Consider the following 25,295-nt stretch of genomic DNA (forward strand, 5'->3'; position numbering starts at 1 on the left):
CAGCTCCTCACAGGGGCTCTCCCCGGCCCTTCCCGGCGCCTCCGCGCCCGCCGCCCAGCGCCTCCATATGCTCAGCGGCCGCTCCTCTCTCCTCTGCTCCGCTCCCGGATACGACGCCCTCTGGAGTGCTCGCTCCGGCGGGGCTCCGGCCGGCGGGCAGCCGGGGCCGTCACTCGGCGGCTGAAGCGGTGGGGAGTGCCCGCCCGTCAGCCAGGCTCCCTCCGTGCAGGCTGGGCGTTGCGGCTGCTGCTGTCTCGCAGTCCCTTTGTTCGGCGGCTGTGGTGGCTTCTGAGGGCGCTGACAGCTGCCGGCAGCGCTCCCCGGGCCCGGGCGGCCGCTTCGCCTCAGCGCCTCCCTGCCCGCCAGCAGCGCCTCATGCTGCCGGCCTGGCCCGCAGCCTGGTCTCGCTCCCTCTTTCTCCGCCCCCGGTCAACAACCGGCGGCGGCGGCAGCAGAAGTTCAGGCCGCCGACCCGGAAACTCATCAGCAGCCGAGGCCCGCGGCACTACGACGGGAAGCGGATCCGCCGAGCCGGGGGAGGGAGCGGAGCGGGGCGGGGACGGGGCGGAGCGGGACGCGGATGGGACGCGTCTGGGGCGCGGGGCCTGGGCGCCGGGAGGATGCGGCGGGGGAGGCGACGGCCGGCACCACCACCACCGAGGAAGGTAAGGGTGCTCCCGAGGACGCGGGAGCCGTTCCTGTTTCGCGGGACTGCGGCGTGAGCCGCGCTGTGGGGGCCCGTCCGGCTCCTGGGCGCGGCCGGGAAAGTTCGAGGGGCGCTTCCCGGCCGTGAGGCGCGGAGCGGCGGACTGGCTGCCGCCGCAGCGGGAGGCGCTGGCGGCACGGGGCAGCTTCCCGCCCGTCTTGCTCCTCTGTCGGCCACCGGCTCCCTCCTCGCCGTGATGAGGCGGGGTAGCGCTGTGGGGGAGGCCGAGGCTGTGCGACTCGCTGTGCGGGGCCTGCGTTCGGCGGGGCGGGCGCGGCGGCCTCCCTCGCCGGGGTGGCGTGGCCGTGTGTCCCAGGGGGTCCCGGGATGAGGAGGAAGAGGGGGAGGGTGGGGCCGGCGGCGCTGGGAGAAGCCCGACCGAGGCCCGTTCTGTAGACCTGCACCCATTGGGACGGGGACGTGTAGTTGGACCCTGGGTTTGGCCAGGATCAGTTGGCTGGTGGTGCCTTCTGAAGCTGGTCGTCTTCATTGTCACAATCTTGCAACCCCGCCCTCTCCATCCTCTGGTTTTTCTTTTCTGGAGTTATATCGCAGCTGTCGGGGCTGGCTGTTTCCCAGACATCCTCACCCCACCCTGGATTCAGGGCAGAGCACTGGCAGAGGGAGTTCTCCCACTGCTTATTCACCTGCGCCATCACCTGCTGCCCGGATGGCCCAGTCCTGCCTGTGCAGGGCCCTCCACACCGGCCTGTGACCCAATTCCAGTGTATCCCGGTACCTGTAAGGAAACCCAGGGAGCATGCCTTTTCCAGCTGCTCCTAAGTGATGGTTTTTTCTTCCTTTCAGAACATCCCAGCGTATGAGCTCTCACAAGTCACCACGTTGCTTATTTAATGCTTCTCAATACTACTGTAGTGCAAATCAACAGATGTTTCTATTCGCATGTTACTTTCCAAGTACCACCATTAAATCATCTTAACTAATGCATTTATCTTAACTGAAGGGGAAAATGTGCATGCTGTTATTTATGTTGGGTTTTTCTAATATGTTTTCAGGTAGTGTGATCTCAGCAAAAACAATGGACTAAAGGCATGAGAAGCTGAAGACCTGTTTCTCCCAGAAGAGGTGAAGAAGCTAGAAACAGTAATGTTAAAAATCTTTGTGGAGGGATTAATCTGCAAAAAGCATATGCTTACTGATGAGACGGAATGAAAGGGGGGTTCATTTGCAGATGAGGAAAATGATCAGCTAGAAGGTGCTGATGGCCAGACATGACCTTCTTTCTCAAATCTAACACGTGAAGTGATTTAGCCTCAGGAAGTTTTCCCTATCATTTTCATAAAATGTTGTGATTATAGGAATTGTCACTTTGTGTTAAACAGAAGGGTAAGCAAAGTTTTATGTTAAATCTAAAAACCTCTGCCTGCTTTTTGCAAAAACTGAAGACATATTCCTTTCAGACGCTCTGTGTTTGAGTTGTGCACCAGTTTGCAGCCCCACTGAAGTAAAACTAATTAAGTGAATCCATATTATAGTTTATTTTTATCAGCTTTGTTACTTGGGCTGTAGGCAGGACTGTTCTACTGCCAGGGGTGGGGGAAAGGAAAATCAGGTATTTTCTTGAAATCCCTGTGGAACTGATAGAAATGCAGTACTTTGTCATAGCACATTTTATAAATTACTGTGCTTGTCACTTTAGAATGGTTTGCTTTTTCAATTTCATATGTTTTTTTAGAGTCCTAAAATTCTCTGGCCTTTTGTTTGGTTTGCAAAATGGTGAAGATACTTACAAAGTGGAAAAAAATATACATTATTTTGATTTTAAAAGTGGGTTACGGAAAAAGGTTATTTGTATTAAATCTATGTGTGTAGGATTTTTCCCTTTCATGAAAAGGAAGCAGAACAATTACCACATCCTGAACTTTAGCATGCTGTTGGATTATTTTTTTCTTTTTTTTTTTCAACTGAACCTTTACTTCCTGTTTATTCATTGTTTCCAGTGATAAAATAAGGAGAGATGGGAAACCCAGAAAACATTGGAGATGCGTATGTTGCTGTGATTCGTCCAAAAAATACTGCTAGCCTGAATTCTCGGGAATATCGAGCTAAATCATATGAGGTAAAGCGATTTAAATTTTTTTATTAATTTTTTTAAAAGTTATTGTAAATATATAATAATATAAGAGAATATCTGACAATAAGATTGCTTAAATAATGTCTATGCAGTGCTCCATCCTTATGGTATTTGAACACTTCATGGTTTTATAAATGTTTGTGGTTCATTTCATTTCAGGGTCTTTTGCCCTGCGAGCTGCTCAGTACAAGGGTGCAGCCTTGTCTTTTTCTCTTTAACCCTACTGTTATAGAGGTCATTCTGACTTCACCATCCTGCTCCTCCACATTCAACACTTCATGAATTTTGTTACTGCTTTTACCAGTGGTACAATAAATATAAAAAAAAAAAAGTTCTGTGCTTGTTTCAGTTGTGCTTAAACTCCTTTGGTTTCATTATTGTTTCAAAGATTTTGTTGCTTGAAGTTCCCATTGAAGGCCAAAAGAAAAAAAGAAAGAAAGTTTTGCTGGAAACTAAATTGCAGGGAGGCACTGAGATAACCCAGAGCATCTTGGATTATGTATTAGAAGCCACCAAACCAATTTCACCAGCCAATCAGGGTATTAAAGGTAAAAAGATTTAAATCTGATTTATTGTTGATAGCTCTATAAAAATATTTTAAAAATTAAATGGACATGGAACGGTTGTGCAAAAGCATGAAATTAGTTTTAAAAAGGAAGATATGTTTTGAGGTTCATCAAAGAAGTATACAGCTAAGATCTTTAATTTACCTTTGTTTCCCTTTACCTGTTTAGAGAATTTTAAATTGACTCTCTCAGAGGGCCCAAGCATTAATATGCACAGCTTAGTGTGGCCACTGCTGAAATATGCAGCAGAGGTCAGAAATGCAAACAAAATGCTGAATTCTGTAAAGGCATAAGGGAGGATAACATGGAAAATACTGTCGTACCATTGCATGAAGAAAGCATTCATCCTAACATGGAATACAGCATGCAGCTGTGCTTTCCCATTTCAAAAAGAATCTTGTTTAACTTATTTGGGGGTGAATGCTACAAAAAATCAGGAATATAGAAAAGTTGCTATGAAAAAAGGGGTACAGTCATGTCATTTTTCATGTTAATGGGTGTATACGTCTTTATGTTCTTTATTTTTTCATGTGTATTGGGATTGTCTTAGCTTGCTTTAGATTATAGCTCATAATAATCATAATTTTCTTCCTAGAAATTAGGAAGATTGAGTCTGGTAAGCTTTCAGATAGCCAACTCTAGATTGGTTGGGTTTTTTGTTTGTTTTGTTGGTTAATTAATTATTTTGTTTTTTTTTAATACTGTGCTAGGAAAGCGCGTAGTGTTAATGAAGAAGTTTCCTCTTGACGGAGAGAAGGCAGGCCAGGAAGCATCACTTTACATTGTTCCAACTGTTGTGAAAGGTAACATTGAGCATAATTTATGAATGTGCACCCATTTTAGCAGAAGTCCAGTTGAGGGTTAATGAAAAATTTTTATGAATATGCTATATGGCTTTTTCTGTATTTAAGCGTTAAAAGTTGCATTCAGGTGGAAACCTCTCTGAATACTTTAAAACTTGAAAAAGTTACTTAAAATTAAGGAAAAAACCTTGGGTTTAATGTATTGCCTTTGTTTCTATAATGATAGCACACTTTTATCTTAAGCTGTATTTGTTCATTTGATTATATTTCAAAACATATGCATTAACTTGTATAGACTTTACTGAATGCAAGTGTAAGAAAGACATCCTATTCAGTCCAGTGTTCTTCACTCTAAGAAAAATGCTTATTGAAGTCTGTAAACAGTTTTGTTTGAATAAGGAATGGTGAAAAAAGTCTTTAGAAGGCAAAGTAAATTGTTTGTCAGGAAAGTATTTTTTTAAAAAAGCCTGAAGTAAACGTCTCTCTGCTTTTGGGGAAACTCCTTTGTTTTTGCCTGACTGATAGGCCTTAAGGATAAAAACTATGAAATAAATAGCATTGTGGAGTTACCAACAGCAGTAAATACCTCTTATAGTCCTGAGTCCTATTCTTTTTTTTTGGCAACAGTATACATTTAATATTAATTATTCAGATGAAGCTGATCACACTGATGGAATAGTAACTGAACACTTTAAGGTTTTTTAGGCTACCGTGTTGAGTTGTGAATTGTTACATAAGGATTGCATATAATTTCTATCAATTATCATTAGGAAAAAAATTAAATTAGTCTAAAGTTACACTATACTCTCAGTTAGGAGCGTGTAACTACAAAAGATGCAGAAGGGAAAATATGATTCTTCTCATCGATGCGTCCTCAGAGTATGTTTCCTTTTTAGATAATACAAAATATGCATACAGTCCTGGATGCCCTGTGTTCTACTGTTTACAAGACATCATGAGAGTCTGCAGTGAATCCAGCACCCATTTTGCCACGCTTACTGCAAGAATGTTAATTGCCTTGGATAAGTAAGAAATGCCGTCATTAAAAATACATTGAAATAGAAGTTAAATGAGATCATTTGTAGATGTAGCGCATAGTTTTTATAGCGTTCGCATGATTAAAAAGGAAATCGTGATATCATGTTATTTGCTTCATGTTTATCAGAAACTTAAACCTTGACAACAGATTTCTAAGTCTTTCTAAAAGATTCTTTTTGCAAATCTTTTGCTTATCTAAATCAAGTGGCTTTTTGGAAGTTCTTGCTCACAGTGAATGTTTTGCAAAATCATGTAAAATACAAATGATTAATCTTCTATATGTGACATAATTTGCGTCTTTAAGAGTATTTGCCAGAGTGTAGCAAAAATGTCCTGTTAATTGTATACCATTAAGATTTGCATTTAAATTAAACCTCCCTTTAGAAAGGGAGTGTGTCTTCCGCAGCTACACAAATTTATTTGCAGTAGGGAATTAACTTTTGGAAAGGTGATTAGTTGTTTAGCCAGATTTATAGTAGTTTGAAAATTGAATATGTAAGCAGTTTTTTGGTCTTTTTTATGTACCCTTAACAAAGAAACACGAGACTTGCTTATGTATGAACTTACTTGCATTCTTAAGCTAGCTGAAACTCTTGGCTAACATGAAGAATTTTAAGTTATAGGCTATTACCTAAAAAGGTTCTGTTTTACAGTTTGTTAGTAGAGTCATAATATTTCCTTGTATACCGTCATGCCAGTCGTATTTATTTGCTGCTTAATGAATGGCTTCAGAATTTAAGCTCTGCTTAAAATGTGTTACGAGATCTACAATTGTGGCAGAAGCCTTTGAAGTATAATAGAAAATAGTTTATATTGATTATTCTCTATGGACATAATCTGAAACAAGACTTCTCAAAGATTCAAACCACCGTAACTAATTTATATGCCAACTGTTCAGAGAAAATGACTGAAAATGCCTCAGAGAGGCAAGAGGGTGTCTAATGCACAATGACCACAATTTTACAGTCCTCCTCCTTCCCAGCAGGACCGTGAATAAGTGAAGGGAATATTGCTTTTGCAGCACATGATAGCCTGGATCTGGGTCTTAAAAGTCCACATTCTGCCGTCTTTGCACATGGTTCTGCGCCAGACAAGATCCACGTGGTCTGTCAGTGGATCTAGCTTTCCAAAGCATGTACCTCTCTCTCTTGTATGTGTCCAGGCTAAATCACTAAACGGAATTTATTGTATTCCAGCAAAGTACATGTTTATCTTAAGCTTGTGAGAAACTACACGCAGAAACCTAAATATAAACCTGGCTTTAGACCTTAGTTAAAATGTGCCCCATTCAACATAACACTAAAATAACTTAGCAGTTCAGTGAAAATATATTTATGCAAAAATTGAAATTAATAACTTGTTCTGAGCCCTGTGTTATATTGCCTATGTGGCAGGAAAAAATGCAGCAGGTGTACAGTGCTGACTTTCTCCAGTAGCTCAGAGTAAGAGGGCTCTAAAGCCTTTCTATACTGTCAGTACGAGTGCACTTAGAAGAGAAAAATCTTCAGCACAGCCTTGTGAAAAGGCGGGTGGGTAGCCTATGTAAAAGAGACTTGGCAGTTTGGAAACTGGACCTTCTGGTTTTTTACCTTTTCCCATCTCTCCCTCATGAAACACAGGTACTGAAACTCAACCTTAAAAAAACTTCTTTAAGTTTCAAAATGTGTATGTTGAGAGTAGTAATACTGATAAACTGAAAGTAAACAAAACGGTGACATGTTAGTGTGGTTAAGTGTTCTGGCTATAACCAGTTTTAGTCTTACCTTAGTTTATAATTTCCTTGTCTTCAAGAGTTTGCATCTGCAGGAAATGTGTTTGAGCAAATACATTTGGTTAAAAATTTCATGTTTGGGGATTAATTTAGTGCTATAAAATTGGCTGCGCACATTATAATGAACATTATTTTTTTAATGATCATACATGTGACCCTTAGTCAAACAAAATAATGGACAGATATGACCAAAATAGTCCTTTTCTACCTGAAAATTAATTATTTGGCCATTCTCTTCTGCAGGTGGTTGGACGAACGGCACACCCAGTCTCACTCTATCCCAGCTTTATTCAGACCATCTCCTCTTGAGAGAATTAAAACAAATGTAATAAACCCTGCCTATGCTATAGAACCTGGTCAAACAGAGAACTCATTACACATGGGCTATACTGCCCTGGAAATAAAGAGTAAAATGCTGGCATTGGAGAAAGCAGATATGTGTATCTATAATCCTTTGTTTGGATCTGACCTTCAGTATACCAATAGGGTAAGGACTATACTTTCATTTTATATTTGTGAAACATACATACATTTCCATTTTACAGTTAATTCATTTATTTGCTCTGAGTGTGTGCTTTATGCCTAATATAATCAGATTTCTTCATCACACACTTCCTGCTAAATGGTTTTTCAAATCCTCACATTTGAACACCATTCTCTTTAATTACAAAATGTTACTGTCATAACAAAAGAGAATATCCAGCCTGGATGGGGGATTGTTTAGCCAAATCTCAGTAAGATATTTTTTCAGTTGTGTTTAAATTATGTCTTCACAGGTTGACAAAGTGGTAATAAATCCGTACTTTGGCCTTGGAGCCCCAGACTATTCAAAGATTCAGATTCCTAAAAGAGAAAAGTGGCAACGTAGCATGAGCAGTGTCACAGAGGACAAGTATTATGTTATATTCCTTTTTCATTAATGGATATTTTTGTTTTATTACATTATAGTAGTACTTGGTAGACTTGGTCAGAATGAGATTCCTATTACTTCAGGGCTTTACTGTATAAATACATATTTAAAAAAAATTCAATTTGAAATGTCTCAGTACTGAAACGCAACAATTAAAGGAAAGATCAAGAAAGGTTTAAATTATAAACATTAGGGAAGCGTTTCTTAGCATAATGAATACAGCTGTGGCTTGACTAATGCATGATGAAAATACTAATTGTGTGAATACTGGCACATTTTAGATGCATGAGTGTCATTTTTATTCTTCATGTAGATCTACATTTCGTGCTATGTTAGTAATTTTAAAAAGGTCGATCTCAAATATTCTGAACTGTATTTTCCTCCTGTTTCCCCTTTTAATTCATAGGGAACACCAGTGGGTAGATGATTTCCCTCTTCACCGCAGTGCTTGCGAAGGCGACTCTGATTTACTAAGCCACCTTCTGGATAAAAAGTTTTCTGTTAATCAGTTAGACAGTGACCACTGGGCACCTATCCATTACGCATGCTGGTGAGTCAGACGAATATAGTTTTGCCAATCAAATGCATTCTTGCTATTATGATTCTTTAGCGCTAATCATTTATGTAATTTATCATACGGGCTCAACAATGAGAAATCATAAAAATGCTAGGCTTTTTACACTTTGACTCTAATGTATGTTAGTGTTAACCTTCTGGAGAGCGAAAGATTGCTTCAGGTTTTGAGATAATTTCAATCTGAATGGTTTCAGAGGAGACCAACGTTTGTCTGTTGCCTCTAATCTGTCCTGAAGCATCTGTTCTAATTCCTGTTGGAGACACTGGGTCTAGTTTAGCATGGTAACTTTTACACTCTTTGTTGGTTAAAGGCCGTGAGCAGTTTTGCAGCACAGCAATGGCTGAGCTGAGCACATTTTGGTGACAGTAAAGCTTTGAGTGGGAAGCTGGACTAGGTGATCTACAGAGGTCAACTTGTCTGGCTATAACTCTGTGATGATTTCATTTGCAAGTGCTTGAGAGCTTTCCTCAGTTGTTGTAAAAATGCGTTTGTTTTATCTTTAAAGATAGTCTCTGTATTTATAGTAGTGTCTGATGATATCAATAACATGAAAATCAAATTTGGCTATTAAAAAAATAATCTGATTTTTTAGCATTTGTCAGAAAGTTTGCATAAACAGTATACATAAGATTTACTCATCATCAGCGTGAGGAATAAGAGTCCTCAGGATCCATCTGCATGAGAATCAGAAGCTTTACTCTGATTCTCACAGGCAAGGCTGAACTCTGTTTTGCCATGACTGAATGGCAGCTACCCAAACTTAGCTAGTTTAAAGCAAGGTTCAGTTTGTCTATAATTAATCCAATAAATGGTTACTAGACCAATGGTTACCAAAGAATTGCAGAACTGACGCTAATTTCTACAAACTTATTAATGTTCCATTGTTTTGATGTCATTTCAAAGCTAAAAACTCTTGAGCATGGAAATACGCTTTTCCATATTTAGGACTATGTGAAAAAAGATTTTATTTTACAGTTGTTGTGTCTCTTCTGCTTTAAACCTGTCTGCAGGTATGGAAAAGTTGAAGCCACTCGAATGCTGTTGGAGAAAGGGAAATGCAATCCAAATCTTTTGAATGGCCAACTTAGCTCTCCTCTTCATTTTGCTGCTGGAGGTGGGCATGCTGAAATAGTACAGATTCTACTAAATCATCCAGAAATTGACAGAGTAAGTTCTGTTTGTGTATAAAAATAGCAGTTTTAGCAACAGTTTCTAGCTTATGTATGTGAAATATTTTGTGTCCCGATCACAACGTGTAAACACAATGACCCTGTTGAGAGATTACCAAAAAATGGTTAAATATTTTTCATTACCTCTACTTTTCCCATTGTATATCAATTAAATGTTTGAACCCTAGGATCAAGGATTTTAATTATCTCAAAAAATGCTTAAATGTTTACCTGTCTCCAGTGAAAACAGTGTATTATCAGTGTTTCTGTTTATGTTGGTAGCACATTATGGATCAACAAGGAAGATCTCCACTGAATGTCTGTGAAGAGAACAAACAGAATGAGTGGGAAGAAACTGCAAAACTGCTGAAGGAAGCCGTAAATAAACCTGTATGAGGTTATTTTCTAAGTAGCTTAAAGTTTATATTTAATTTACTCATAATCTTGTAGAAGAGCTAGGCTCACTTATAGCTCTTACTGGAAATGTGCAGTACACTGAAATTCTTAGTGTAAATATCGACAAGCGGACATTTTGTCTCTTTAAATGTTTCTGTCTATATTTATTGCTCAAGAAATATATGTCAGACTTTAAATGTGATGTTTTGATTTACTTTCAGGAGCATAGAACCATAGGGTTGGAAGGGACCTCTGGAGATCATCTAGTCCAATGCCCCTGTCAGAGCAGGGTCACCTTAGAGCAGGTCACACAGGAACGCGTCCAGGCGGGTTTTGAATGTCTCCAGAGATGGAGACTCCACCACCTCTCTGGGCAGCCTGTTCCAGTGCTCTGCCACCCTCAAAGTAAAGAAGTTCTTCCTAGCATTACATCAGCTACCCATTTTGTATCTACTTTTGATTGCAGAACCACTAGCTTGCTTTACGCATTGTTGTATGTTGATAAACACGAGCATTCAGCTGGCTAAATGTAGGCTTCTACAAAATAGGCTTCACATCAGTGTAGGCTTTCTTAGCAGTCAGTGGAGATCTAGCCAGGATAGTAAACGAAATTTACGATGCAATTCCTGTCATCCTGAAGTAGATTTAAAATTAGACAAATGATATAAACACACTTGTTTCTTTTCTTTGACTTCAGATGCAACTTGTTTCTCTGTAGGTAGGTGGCAGTAAACCTCTCAGTTTTCAAGAGGTTTTAAATTATCTTCATTTCACTCTATGTGAATAAATCTCCCAAAATAATTAATGAAGGAATTGACCTCCTTTATTTTAGGGATCTTATGCAGTTGATCAAATGGTATCTGTGTGTCTAATGACTCTAAAAGACTAACGCACACATTTTAAGTAGATTTCACAGCGTAATAGGTGGTATTATTTTGTCACTTATTACTATTGAATTAATACATCAAAATAAAAAAAAGATATAAATTACAGCAATAGGAGTCACAGTAACTACTGCAGCAAAAATAGACTTGATGTTTTCCATTCCAGCCTCATTTTCAGTCAGTTGTCATTTTCCAAGGCATTAATTATTTTTTTCCAGAAGTTTTTAGGATTGATGTCTCAGTTCTTGACAACTAAGTAGATTTGAAGAAGGGAAATAACAAACTCCCGCAACTTTTTTATTCAAGCAGCTGAAACATTTAGCCTGTTAGATGAAAACAAGAAGTTTATTTGATTTATGACTTGGGTGTATATTCTTTAAGTACCTTATTTACACATAAGTACGTCTTTCAGAAGACATACTCTGGGCCCACATGCAATTCAGTGAAAGCTAAGGGAGTTCTGAAGGGGAAATTATTTATTTTTAGTAATACTATAGAAGTGCTAAAAGATCTTAGTGAGATTTTATTCTTACTGTGCTGGGGTCTGTGTAAAGGGTGGCGCTTCCCTCTGAAAAATAAGTCTTTTTAGTATAGACTAATGAGGGGAATAATTCATAAGCTGCCAGTAATAGTGAGGTGGATGTTTTGGGATATGCATAGGCAGTTGTGCCCAAATCCCTCAGGGAACTTCTAAATGTCTACTTGCCTTTGAGTTCAACAGAACTGAAGTCCTCACAATATCAGTAAGATCTTTCTTGGAGTTATTGTGGTAAGAAGCACAGTATAAGAACTTGCCTAGGACATGAAACAAGACTTTTGATAAATAGTAAATATGCAGGAGTTGTGCAGTGTTCTTTTACTTAACAGTATGGATGTTGCTGAATTATGGTAAAATTGCTTTCCTCTTCAGAAGCTCCAACAGAAAGGATTTTGACAAGTTCTTTGTTTAATATGCTTACATTTTTATGTAGTATGAAAAGGCACGAATTTATCGTATGGATGGGTCATATCGCTCTGTTGAGTTGAAACATGGAAACAATACTACCGTACAGCAGATAATGGAGGGGATGCGTTTGTCTCAAGAAACTCAGCAGTACTTCACTATCTGGATCTGTTCCGAGAACCTCAGTAAGTAATAAGATCGTTGTACTTGAAGTTTATCATAGTTTTGTTTTTTTTTATTTCTGCTTGCCTTTAGAAAAAAAATAGTATTTTCTCAGGAAAATAGGAAATGTGCTCTCTGACAATTCTGTACTAACCTCTTCCAGTCAGCTTTTACAAGCCATCCTTTCGGAATTAATTTGTATCTAGACTGCCTGTTAATACACTTTGCCCTTGCCAGAGACTCTGTAATCCCTGTAGCCCTCATTCTTCACATCTTTTGCGTAGGGAGTGAAACCAATTTTTCTATTTCCTCTGCTTAAGCTTTCCTCCAGTAGATCAACTCTCAGCCTTTGCAGTCTTATCTCTCCAAACTGTGCTTTCAGAGCTACAGAGAGACTCTCCATTTTGGTACCCCCAATAGTTCTGACCCCGTGACATCTAGAATGTATTGCATCTAGAATGTTTTTCACCTAGGAAGATGGGGCTAGTCCAAATTGCCTTTCTGTTACAGGGCACCTTTGCTGTCATCGTCCTTGCTGCTAACTTACCCTGATTTTGGTGTTATTTTTCTTCCCAGAGTATCTGAAATTGAATGCATTTTACCAACATTTAATCGATTTAAAACAAGTAATTAAAGTAAAGCTGATCTATGTTTCTTCATTAGGCCCTTTAATTATATGCGTTTTCATGTGTTTTGCACCAAAATTATTTTTGATAAACAAGTTTTCAGATATATTTGATGGGAGGGAATTCTGATGCAAAATGTCATTACTACATTTGCTGTATTTTTTGGTATTTCTGATGGGAGTAAAAAGTATATTGTAGTTTGAGATATGTAGCAAAAGATAAATAGAACCACAAAAGAGTCAATGATTGTGATTGTGTTTTGTGAGAAGACGTGGTAAACAATACTGCTGCCACAAGATAGCTATGGGACACATTATAATGGATTTACAAAGCACAATTCAGGTCTGGTAGGATACTGTGTTGACAGTACCATTAACACAGAAGCCTTGCATTCAAAATTTTATTTACTGTTGTCAATCATCCACAACAGTGGCATTGTTACTTTTTTTTTTAATAATCTATAAATATTGCAGGAAATCTTTTCTTCATTCTTTTTTAATCTTTTTCTCCCAGTGTCAGGCCATTTGCCTTTTTACTTTGCTGTGTGCCATGTGACTACTGTAGCCCTCAATTAAACAGAAATGTTATTGTCTGCAAGAAAAGGAAGTGTTTGAGTGTTGAAGTCTTGCTGCTTGTGCCTTTTCTAATACATATGTCATGTTTTACTCAAATCATTGAAATACTACCCTTGCATTTGAGGGGAAGAGATCACTGATAATGTTGTTTGTTTGAAAACAAGTAATTCTCTAGATGTTTAACCTAAGTTTGAAAATTAGTCAGCTTCTGATTTACGGCTTCAAACAACTAATGGACGAGATTCATTATAAAATGTATTTCTTGCAGTTTGTGTACAAATATAAAGACCATAGTTTTCTTGTTTGTAGGATGGATAATGCTTTTCTGTAGTTGAAGGTAAGGTGGATAAGTTGAGTGAACAGATTATTCTCAGTGAAAAGATGTTGCTCTGTGACGTGTCCTTTGAGGTTTTTCATAGAATGTGAAATGTCACAATGTAAAAGCCAGAGCAGTGAGGATGAGCCAGATGCAACCTTCTGGTTCCTCACTACTAGAAAACAGCCAAGCAATAGTCGCAAGGACATGCAGGGTAAAGTGAATGAGCATAACTGAAGGTAGGGACTCTAGTACATAGTAGGACTGTAGCTGAAAGCTCTGTATTCATTTGTCAGCTCTCATATACGCACAAGAACATGAAAGATTGAATGACTGTAGCCTGTTAAGAATCAAGACATTTTACAGATTAAAAAAGAATGTCTGTTCTGAAAAGATTACGGGTTATATATCTCCAAAAATGGCAAATACATTTATAAGATAAACTATATCTGTATTTTTCTGTCACAACTAAGATTATTGGACTTTCTCCCATAATACTTGAAAGAACAGTCTGTAATGTTTTATTATTGTGTTTTTAAGGTCTGTCTTGGTATTCCATTAAATCTTTAAATACCACTTCACTAGTGCATTTAGTGAATTGTTAGTGAGAATTTTGTCAATAAATCCATATTTTCAAATCTTTTTACATATAGTAGTTCAGAAAACATAGGGAAAAATGTTTGTTAATGAGTCCTCAGTTTCAGATACTCTGGTTTTGGTGCAGTATTTAATCATATATATGTGTGTGTGTTCTGGGTTATTCTGTTTATTTATAAAAAAATCCTGTTATTTTTCAGGCCTCCAACTGAAGCCATATCACAAGCCTTTGCAGCATATTCGAGATTGGCCTGAAATATTCACCGAGCTGACAAACTTGGATCCTCAAAGGGAAACTTCACAGCTTTTCCTGAGAAGAGATGTGAGACTTCCGCTGGAAATAGAAAAAAAGGTCTGTACTGAGAAGTGATAGCATGAGTTCATGGTCAGAGTCAGAACACTTTGACCATCAACACTCGGTGTGTTTAATGACTGGAGTAATTTCCAAACTTATTTTCTCCTTTTCTGTAACAGTTTGAGTCTTCAGGTTCCTCCTCTCACCTTCCTGCCCTTTCTCTCTTTTTCACCTTCCCAGCTGTCTGGTTTCTCATAAGTCTGTGGGCCTCTGTCTCTATCTGTCTGTCGTACAGCTAAAAACAGCCTGCCCCATTTTCTTTCTCTTCCTTGTGCTGTGATTTTTCAGATATTTAATTGGTCAATTTCAATGGGATTATTGAAACATATTATTCAAAATGGATGCATGGGTAAAAAAAACCCCACAGATGTCTGTATTTCTGTGAATTTCTGTTTAGGTGTGGTATGCTAGTCACGTTTAATTTGTAAATGTGTTAGATCAGTGAAGTGTTGAATTAAATCAATGAAAATATATCATTTTTTCTATTACAAAGCATTACTAAAACGTACAGTTCAGTCAGGATCACACCTTTGTCTTCTGTCTCCAAGTTGGTTTCTAAGCTCATTTTCTTTTACAAAGAAATCATATTATTTAAATCTTTTCAACAGATTGAGGATCCGTTGGCTATTCTTATCCTTTTTGATGAAGCCAGATATAATCTACTGAAAGGTTTCTATACATCACCTGATGCCAAACTGATCACATTGGCAAGTCTGCTTCTACAAATAGTCTATGGAAATTATGAGAGCAAGAAACATAAACAGGGCTTTCTAAAGTAAGTATGTGTGTTTAAAACTAAAAAGTATAGGTTTAGATTAAGTAATTTTAGATAGCACTTAGTATGTAAACTCTCAAATTTTAGGTAGGATGTATTTATTATTTTTATCCATCACTGAGCTCAAGTTCAGAGTAATTGCATAACCCTCATAGCACTAATAGAAGCTGGACATGGAGTCTGAAAAATATATTAATCTTAATTATTACAGTCCCAGGCAGAGAGATGGAGGTTCTGTAAGTTTATACTGAGATTCAGTAATACCGAAATGAGTAAGAGTATTCATGTGGATGAAGATTTTTCACAGGACTGAGATTTCGGACAATGCTGAAGAAACCTCTTACTATGTGCAGTTAGATCAACTTCAGGGACTGGCTGTCCGCCCTCTTTGAAGAAGACAGACAATGCAGAGATATTATTTCTGTTCTCTCATTTGTACGTGAACTGCTATACTAAATTGGTCAGAAATGGAGCTCCACTAGGGCTCTGCCAGATGGTGCTTTTCTCTCCCCTTCTCTCGGCTTGCCAGCACAACAGTAGCTGAGCTGTTCTTGGTATGGCTTTTTCCTCCCACGTGCCTTTCTACGGCAGTATTTGAGCACATCACGATTCCAGTTCTCTATGGTGTGTGCACCTTCCCTCCACCCCCTACCATCTCCCTCTCAATTCATTCATGTAACAGCAGCTGTGCTATTCTGGAATGCTGCTATACTTCCCATCTCTTCTCATTCACAGCATCAATGAGCTGTCTTGGCTTGCTTTTTTTGGTTGTATTCTCAGCCATCAGTAAATCAGGGTGCATTTTCTGCTACAGTTAAACGCTGATGTAAGTGTGGGTTGACTCTGAAAGGGCTGGCTGTACTGACTGCACTTGTTCATTCCTTTCTCTTCTGCTAGGTGTAGAGACTGCAGCATTACAGAGTAAGCTAGGTGAATGAGCCCACTGAATGGAAGATTTTTCGGTGGGCCGTTCAGTCGGTTCAGCTGTTAACCCATCTTGTCCTGCAGTTACGCAGTTGGTAGATGGATTATAAAGAGAACTGGGTTTAAGTGGGACTGCTCGCCTGCTGGAGTCTGCAGTTAAACACGGCTGGGTTTAATACAGAACTACGCCCTGCTGAATCCCAGCAGCTGCAGGGCCGTGTTCCTTTCCACACTGAGGCAAACCAGCAGTGTGGTTCTCAGTTGCTCCTGCTCAATGGAAGTGTTTGACTCTATATACAGGACTAGTCTAGTTTGGGCCAGATAAAGAGCTTTGTGGACGTTTGGGCATGCTTTCCACCCATATTCAAATGAAGACGTTGGAAAATATCTTGCCCTGTTCTTCTTCAGATAGATGAAGAGATGTATATTCTGAATTTTCTTGTCTTTAACACAAATGTTTATTAAAAGACAGATCATTATATCCAGGCTATTGTTGGTATGACCTTAAAGATCTGGATGCATTGTCCTGTGCAGGGTTTTTGCTTGGCACATCATATGTGCAGTTACTGACTAAATAGATGGCATCACTGGATTTTTGAGACTATCTTAATTGTGCGTAAAAGCAAACTAGTAAAGACTTCCTTTTAGTGTTTTTTGTATTCTGTGTTTGGGTTTTTTTTTTAAAGGCACTTTATATAAATAGCTTCACTTCCATGTCATATAATGTATAACTTTAATGGAAATTAATTAGGCCAAGTCCTTGGTGGTGCTGAATACAGCAGTGAAGGGTAAGCTGTCATCTTTTCTGAGTATGTGATATTCTGGTGTAAATGGCTATTTGTATACAAACTGGCTTCCAAACTCTAATTCACCAAACTGGTCTGTTATCAAGTCAGAGTCATGTGCTCTGCTGCTAGCATTTCCTCTCCCTGCCGTGTCCGGGATGCATGACACAAAGTGTGTAACACAAAGCTGGATCTCCGTTAACTGAGAATCACGCTGTATCTTAGGAAGCCTCAGCTTACATCTCAGGAAAGCTTCTCAGCTGATGAGACAAGATAAAGTAGGAGCTGACTGTCTACCTCAATACGCGACTTGAAGATACAAATTGGCAGACGTTCTTTCTTCTTACTTTGTTTACTGATTCTGCTTTGTTTTTCTTTTAGTGAAGAAAATCTTAAATCTATAGTACCAATCACTAAACTAAAAAGTAAAGCCCCTCATTGGACAAACAGGATACTTCATGAATACAAGGTGAGATAAATAATAGAAAATCTTGTCTTAATGTTTTTTGGCCCTTTGGTTGACAGTTAATGAAGAAAAATACTGGTCTATAAAGCTAAAAATGTGTATGTTCTGAATTTTTGGGATGGGTTGTTGGAATGCTGGTTTTCTTGTGTACTTAAAATTGATCTGTGTGTTAGAAGCAAACATAATTGTCATCTGTTCATTTATCTTCCATGTTCACTGTGTATTGGGGATACCGCCAGTTCAGGCATACATGTAAAAAAGTCTGTCTGACTTCTATTTTCATGTCTGCTTGTAGCCATAGATCCACAAAGTCCTTTTTGCCAGTGTAACTTCTATGTTAGGAATCTGATAGTGCTGCTGTTGCGTGCGTGTGCGCGCACACAAACTCCTTTGACTAGAGCAGTTAATTGAGCAAAAATTTTAAATGTCGACTTGGCTGCTTCTATAAAAGACATCGAACCGAGGGCTGTGGATTCCAAATGGGGTCAGAGGGACCTGGAGATTAAATTTGTGAACTTCATAAAAAATTGTGGAAAAAGTCAGAGGTAGAACTATACTGACTGACATGCATCACTAACGGTAGCTGCCAGGAAACACTGCAGAGGCACCCAGGGGATGTTTTCAGGTCTTGCCCCTCTTTTGAGATGAGATTACTCAATCAAAAACTTTCTCTTGGTGCCTACACCTTTTTTTGACAGAAATCAGCAGATCGTTCCTGTTCTTTCTAATACAGATGAAGTAGGGAATGGTGGTGGTCTTTCTAAGACTACAATATAGCATAGTAGTCTCTACGCTTTCTTCTATCAGATAATATGTAAGAATGAGCATATCTTTCTTAACTTGAGCTCTTAGGCCATTATTTTGGGGTATGAGGTAAGGGGAAAGGATTTGCAATCACTTGTTCCAAGATATTAATATATTTTACGTTTTCAAAACGACTATGTAGAATTCAGATAAGCTGTAGTGCAGAGTGTGGATCCAAAGAAGTTGGTCCCATCCAACACACCCACAGTTATGGCCCCCTGACTGTTCAAGACTTGTGTTCTCTCTCGTGCCAGTGCCTTCTCATCTCCTGTGTGGCCCAGCCAAGATTTTTGTTTGTTAGGGTACTTTACATCAGTCTATTTTGAGGCGGCGGCTCTCTAGCGATCCTTTGTTGTGACTGTTTCCCTCTACTGAAGAGGAGAAACAGAGGCCTGTCTCGTTCTGAATGAAGGCTCCACTAAAGACAAGAAATGTGCACCTCTGTTTTGCTTAGAAAAGAAAAATATCCATGATTTTTGGGGAGAGGTACTTGCTCATCTTACCACGCCTCACTGGATTGGACCCCTTAAAGGAGGAAGAATGCTCAGTGTTAAGGATTGTGATGCATTTAGTGTCAGATGGGTGTGTAGCTGCTTATCCCTGCTAAATCTGACATTCTTCTGAGAGAGGCAAAATTGTGGGGCCCTGCAGAGGTTATGTGTCTGTGGCTCAGATTTCTGAGGCTCATACATGCACCTTCTTTCTGTCTCAGTCTCTTTTGGCATCTGAACCTTTCTGTGCCTCTAGGGTTTAATGTAGATGTAGAAAATGGTTGCTGGGACAGCACTTTGGGAATACCTGTTTAGTGGGTATTCCACTAAATAGTGGACTTTCTTCAAACAACCACAACTATTTGGGAAGAGTTGTTGATTGCCATTGTTCTTTATTTCTAGAATCTCAGCACCAGCGAAGGTGTAAGTAAAGAGATGCATCACCTTCAGCGCATGTTCTTGCAGAATTGCTGGGAAATTCCTACTTATGGAGCGGCTTTTTTCACGGGACAGATATTCACCAAAGCAAGTTCAAGTAGCCATAAAGTCATCAAAGTGTATGTAGGAGTAAACGTAAAAGGGCTGCACCTCCTCAACATGGAAACAAAGGTCAGCTTAAGTGAACTGCCTTGATAACTGTTATCAGTGATAACTGTTAAGCTTAATACTGTTCTCTTAAATTCTTTGTGCAACTAGTCATTTCACATCTCACTGTTTGGTTAAACTTGACTGTGAAGATTTCCAAGATTTTGGTAAGATCTTTATAAGATACTACTAATAGAAAGCCTTGTATTTTTCCACTTGACTACATAAGCTACAATTAGATTGTGAAAAATACTGTTTTAAGTCAGAGTCCTGTCTAAGTGAACTAAGGAAAATTCAGTTTGTAAGTATGGAGAATATTTCCTGAGTGACAGTTTCCTGCATTTCATTGTAGGCTTTACTGCTCAGCCTAAAATACGGTTGCTTTATGTGGCAGCTGGGAGATGGAGATACGTGTTTTCAAATCCACAGTCTGGAAAACAAGATGAGCTTTATTGTGCATACCAAACAGGTAAACATTGTCATTTATCCGCCATGTTCAATTATTTTTTTTTTCTACACTAGATAGATGCCTCATCTCTCTTGAGATTGACCACCCTTTTACAGTATAAAAGAAGCCCAAGCCAAGCCCCCACAAAAATGATCTTAAAACTTTCTTTTTAATATTTCGGAATGTTTGCTTGTTTTCCTAGTATGTGAAGCCTTTAGGGTTCAAAATACATAAAATGCATCTGTAATCATTAGGGTAAACTTTTTTTTTAAATTGAAACCGTTTGTTGCTTGTGCCCAATCCCTCAAACTGCAAGGGTAATTCCAAATATGGCAAGAATCACAGAGTTAGAGCTGGTAACTTTGCTATCAAAACTAGTGGAGTTTGAGGCTGGATAAAACTGAGGGTCTGTAAAGGCCGTGTTATAAAGCAGCTCCTCTGATTGCTACCAGCAACTTTTGATAGTGTTTGTGGATGTCTAATGGATAACGCTTGTTCTACCCGTAGTCTGCATCAGTGGTAATATGCCATGTTAAAATGCATTGTGACAAAATTACAGCTTTGAGTATCTAGCATACTGTGACAGTAGTTGCTTTTGATTCTTATGTATTAAGCTGGTTATACGGGACATAATCGAATATTTTGAAAAACACTTTCTGGCAAAAATCTAGGTTTTATTTTCCTTATTTCTGAAATGATGCAACTTCTAACTTACTGTTTTTATCTACCTGTATTTGTCATATACTTAAGTTAGTTGTGTCATAATTCTGAAATGCTGCTAGAATTTAATTGTATACCTTTATATAGGCGGGTCTCGTCGTAAAACTTCTGATGAAATTAAATGGCCAGTTAATGCCAAGTGAAAGAAATGAATGACGGAAATGAACAACAGTGACAAAACAGCATTTTATGGCTAAGCAAAAACCCACTCGTTTCTCATCGTAACAGAAGACTTCCATGTACATGAATTTTACACAATACAAAAGTCAATTTGTACAGTTTTTTAACTTTGTACAGAAGCTGCATGGTTTATTTTTTTAAAAAAACCCTATACAATATATCTATTATTTTTATAAATACTTTTGTGTTTCATATATAAGCTATTGTAGGGCTTGAGCTTAATGAATAGAGCTAATGAAATGTAAATGGTTTACTGAGTTGGACGAGCATGAATCAAGTAAGGCTTTTGTTCCCAGAGGACTATGGGACTACCAGTGCCGTTAAGCAAGTCTCAGTACACCTGTTTACCTTTCGTGTCATTCTGTGAAACATCAAGAAGGTTGTATATGTTACAGTATTTTGTAGACACACTTTATTTTTAAGATACTGTTGATAAGTATGCTTAAAAGCCTCGTTAGACCTTTGAGCAACTACTTTTGATAAACTCTTGTTTTTTATTTGTTTTCTGACAAACGTTATAGCTGGCTTTATTTTTACTCGTAACTTTCTCATACTTTGTATTCATATTTATTCTAAAATATTGCATGAGGATGTCAAAAGGGAAATACTTTAAATAATTCAGAAGCCATATTAAATGTTTAGCATGCTTGTTTTTTTAAAAAAATGGATTTTTACTTTTGCTGTGCAATACAAAATGTGTATATGGAGGAGGGGGAGATACAGATTTACAAATGAATCTTACTCAGAGGACTTCAGAAAGTTTAATAAATCTTACCCTGGAGTGCAACACATTTGCAGTAACGACAACTCATATAGGAGGTACTAAGTTATTTCTGGTAAACTAATTTTCCTACTCATTACTTCAGTTTCTTGAGGCTACAAGCAGTGCAGGATGCAGGAATGAAGATTTATAATGTAAGGAAGCCAGATGGAGTTTGTAAGCGTTCTGCCTGCTCTTTGCAGAGTCAGGATTGGGTCTCAACAGGCTGGGTCCCAAGTGTAAGGTGGGACCCTATGCAGTCTGAAACACATTCTTGTATGTTAAAGTAGTATCCATAAAACAAATCTTTAAAAGTTCTGGTTGTATTTCAGGGTTTTAAGTGCACTTGACTATTTCTTCCATGTAAACTGCATGCTAAAACAGTGTGCAATATTTTGTAAAAAAGTTAAAAAAAATAAATTAGCACCTGCCTCTAAGTTTTCAAATAAAAGTTAAAATGAATGTTAGGAACTGCTGTTGTGTAGTAACTTCACTCATACCTTACTACTAATAAGTGCAGTTTAAGAAATTAAAGTAGTAAGCAGTTAAAAAAAGCAAACAGGAGACTTGTGTATTTTGTAATCTTCTTAGCAAGCTATACTTTTCTACTTAAACTTCTCTGGCACAAACAACAGTAAATTTTCATGGATTGTTATATTTTACTTAAGGTAACTAATGCAACAGTCAGGTCCTTCATAATGCATCCTTGCTATTACTTGGCACTGGTATCGGAAATACACTTCTCTACATAGCACTTTGTTAAAAAAAATAGAGGAAAAATGTTAAAATGTGTCAGCTGCATATTTAACAATAGTATTAATATGCCTTATTGCTGTATAGTTCTTTCTGCTAAATTCTTATTTATTACTACCTAATAAATTGTTTGCAGTAAGTCATGTTTACTGTTTTTTATTATTGCAGCCAGCGTGAAAGTGCCATCAAATGTCTTACCAAGCAGGTGTTATTTCCAAACAGCAGTATTGTGTAACAGGCTCATCTTTGCAAGATCAGGAACATCATCAGAGAGGATCATGGGGAGGGTCCTGTGGTGACTGTAAATTAAGGAAGTGCATCTCGGAAACTACTCAGGAATTCATCAGGAAAACTGGAACCTGATAGTCACGGCAAACCAAACGTTTGCAGATGTTGCGTGTCAGTGGAGTCGTTAAGTAGCGAGAGCCCAGTTACGCAGCCCTAGCAGGCTTCTGGCACCTGGGTACATTGGAGTTTCCACTGTGTTGCTGTGAACAAGGAAGGTGAGTACAATTCTTTCACCTAAAAGTGGGGAAATGAAAACTCGTAACAGAGAGAAGTCCCACACTAGAGAGACCGCTAGTAACAACCTTCCTATCTGCACCAAACAAAAAAACAAAAAAGGAAAACAAGCTGCAAGAATGGCAAGTCTGAAAATTACGCCTTTGTAAGCAAGAGATGCTCAGCTCAACTCTTATAGCTTAGCTAACAAGTACTTTTTAAAAAAGTGAGTAACTATAGCTGATGAGGAATACTCCAGCCAGGCAGCGTAAGGCAAAATAGCAACTGAAAATTTAAAACAGTGAAAAACAGGCACAATTTTATCAAGTGACCTAATTAATCACTAGACTAGCGTGCTGACCCGAGGACTTTAAGTGCAGGCCTCGCTTCGGGCGAGGAGTGGACCCACCAAATGTTGGGTGCCTTTTGCCATGGTGAAGCAAACCTGTGTGATTTGAGATTAGTGACCGTGTTGCCAGGGCTTGGTGCTGAGATGGGGTGCCAGCCTCCTTTCCCCCCCATCGGGAGCTGTTTGAGTTCAAGGGCTGCTTCTGCCTTTGGCATGGGGAAGGCAGTGGCTTGTCCGAGAGGAAGGCATTGGTCCTGAGGGGAAGCCCTCAATGCAGCCCAGATGTCCTCCTGCTGCTGCCTTGGTGCCAGGGAAAAGTTACTCTAGAAAGGCAGGGGTCTGCCTACCATTGTTAGCTCAGAGCCAGATATGCTTCAGAAAATAGGCTGTTACTGAAAAATTGCAGGTACAGCTTCAAGCTTCAACAGAAACAGTGTTCATGGCTTGCAAAGGTCCTGCTTAACCTTTAAGCTTTTTTATTAATGTGGGGTAGGATATTATAATAACTTTGTACAACTTTACCCCATCAGCAGAAAGACTAATATTGAACTAGGAAAAAATGTAGATGTATTTGAGGGGCTCATGTTTGAAGACTTGTAGGTAGATTTATACCATCTCACTCTATAAGGGAAGAGGAAAAGATGAACTAATACCTTTGGTTTGTCAAGTGAGGCTGGGAAAACACTGTTTATGATGATACATCTCTAGTAGCAGGAGAACAAAATTTTAATGTAGTAAATTAAAAGTTTAAAGCAGGAGGAACATACAAACAGCTCTAGAGAACTGCGGAATGCCTGCGAAGCTGAGCAGTGTCATCAAGCAACAAATCACACATTTCTGATGTATGTTTTGTGACCTGTAGTCTATTTTCTGGAAAAACAAGGTATTAAAGTGGCAAGCACTGCAGTAAAATAATGCCTTTTTTTGGGTAAACAAAAGTGGGAGACTTCGTAAATGTGGAAGAAGTCTAGATTTTTATCAAGATGTCTTACAAGTGCTAGCTCAGTAAACGTATTACTCCACATATGTTTCACTTGCGAGTTTCTCCCCATGCAAGTTTCTCCCCATGCATGTTTCTTGTGTTTATCTCCACCTGAGTCCATACCCACATATGTTTATCCCCATGTGAGCTCATACCCACTTGAGCTTTTCCACAGGTGAGTAGATCCCATACGTTGTTTGTCCATGTGACTTACCCCCATGTGAATTCATACCCACTCATGGTTCTCCCATGTGAGTTCATACCCACATGTGTCCACATCCACATGCATTCACCCCCCCCACAAGTTCAACCAACGTGTGGCCTTGCGAGTTCGTACCCATGCATGTTTCTCCCCTTGGAAGTTCACTCCCACACCTGTCACCCTCACATAGGTACGGACTTGTGAGGGGCAACCACATGTGGGATGAACACATAGAATCATAGAATTGTTTAGGTTGGAAAAGAACTTTAAGATCATGAAGTCCAACCATTAACCTAACACTGCCAAGTCCACCACTAAACCATGTCTCTAAGCACCACATCTGTGTGTCTTTTAAGTACCTCCAGGGATGGGGACTCAACCACTTCCCTGGGCAGCCTGTTCCAGCACCTGACAACCCTTTCAGTGAAGAACTTTTTGCCAATATCCAATCTAAACCTCCCCTGGTGCAACTTGAGGCTGTTTCCTCTTGTCCTGTCACTTGCTACTTGGGAGACTGACCCCCACCTCGCTACAGCCTCCTTTCAGGTAGCTGTAGAGAGTGATAAGGTCTCCCCTCAGCCTCCTTTTCTCCACACTAAACCACCCCAGCTCCCTCAGCTGCTCCTCATAAGACTTGTGCTCCAGACCCCTCACCAGCTTTGTTGCCCTTCTTTGGGCCCACTCCAGCACCCCAGTGTCTTTCTCGTAGTGAGGGGCCCAAAACTGGACACAGTACTCGAGGTGAGGCCTCACCAGTGCCGAGTACAGGGCAACGGTCACCTCCCTAAGTCCTGCTCACCACACCGTTGCTAATAAAGGCCAGGATGCTGTTGGCCTGGGCCACCCAGGCACGCTGCTGGCTCATGTTCAGCCGGTTGTCAATCAACAGCCCCAGCTCCTTTTCTGCCGGGCAGCTTTCCAGCTGCTCTTCCCCAAGCCTGCAGCGCTGCAGGTGTGGGTGCAAACGCAGGCGGAGCTGCCACGCGCGATCCCCACACGAGCTTACACCGAGATGTGTCGCCCCCCGACGCGAGTTCAGCACACGCGGGTGATTCTCCCCGGCTGCTACCCCGGGGCTGCG

At 39.7% G+C, this 25,295-nt stretch overlaps 2 protein-coding genes across 10 annotated transcripts in view; one reads left to right on the forward strand and one right to left on the reverse strand.

Moving 5' to 3' along the window:
- ANKIB1 (ankyrin repeat and IBR domain containing 1) overlaps window positions 1–480 on the reverse strand; it is a 103,506-nt gene extending 103,026 nt beyond the window's left edge. For 8 of the 9 annotated variants that reach the window (XR_008465043.1, XR_008465044.1, XR_008465041.1 and 5 more), the window contains exon 1: window positions 1–480. The gene's annotated coding sequence lies outside the window, so the exon portion shown is untranslated. The other variant, XM_054192780.1, reaches the window with a different exon arrangement.
- Window positions 481–545: 65 nt separating this feature from the next.
- On the forward strand, window positions 546–21,847 carry KRIT1 (KRIT1 ankyrin repeat containing). Its single transcript, XM_054192781.1, has 18 exons — window positions 546–665; window positions 1,723–1,792; window positions 2,668–2,786; window positions 3,190–3,349; window positions 4,078–4,170; window positions 5,067–5,196; window positions 7,223–7,466; window positions 7,756–7,871; window positions 8,296–8,439; window positions 9,477–9,633; window positions 9,918–10,025; window positions 11,887–12,043; window positions 14,335–14,486; window positions 15,098–15,264; window positions 17,355–17,442; window positions 19,137–19,343; window positions 19,672–19,788; window positions 20,575–21,847. The coding sequence occupies exons 3-18, from the start codon at window positions 2,685–2,687 to the stop codon at window positions 20,641–20,643; spliced, it is 2,211 nt and encodes a 736-aa protein (XP_054048756.1). The 5' UTR covers window positions 546–665; window positions 1,723–1,792; window positions 2,668–2,684; the 3' UTR covers window positions 20,644–21,847.
- The last annotated feature ends 3,448 nt before the right edge of the window (window positions 21,848–25,295 follow it).

The sequence above is a fragment of the Rissa tridactyla genome, chromosome 2, assembly GCF_028500815.1.
Source record: "Rissa tridactyla isolate bRisTri1 chromosome 2, bRisTri1.patW.cur.20221130, whole genome shotgun sequence".
NCBI classification, from domain to species: domain Eukaryota; kingdom Metazoa; phylum Chordata; class Aves; order Charadriiformes; family Laridae; genus Rissa; species Rissa tridactyla.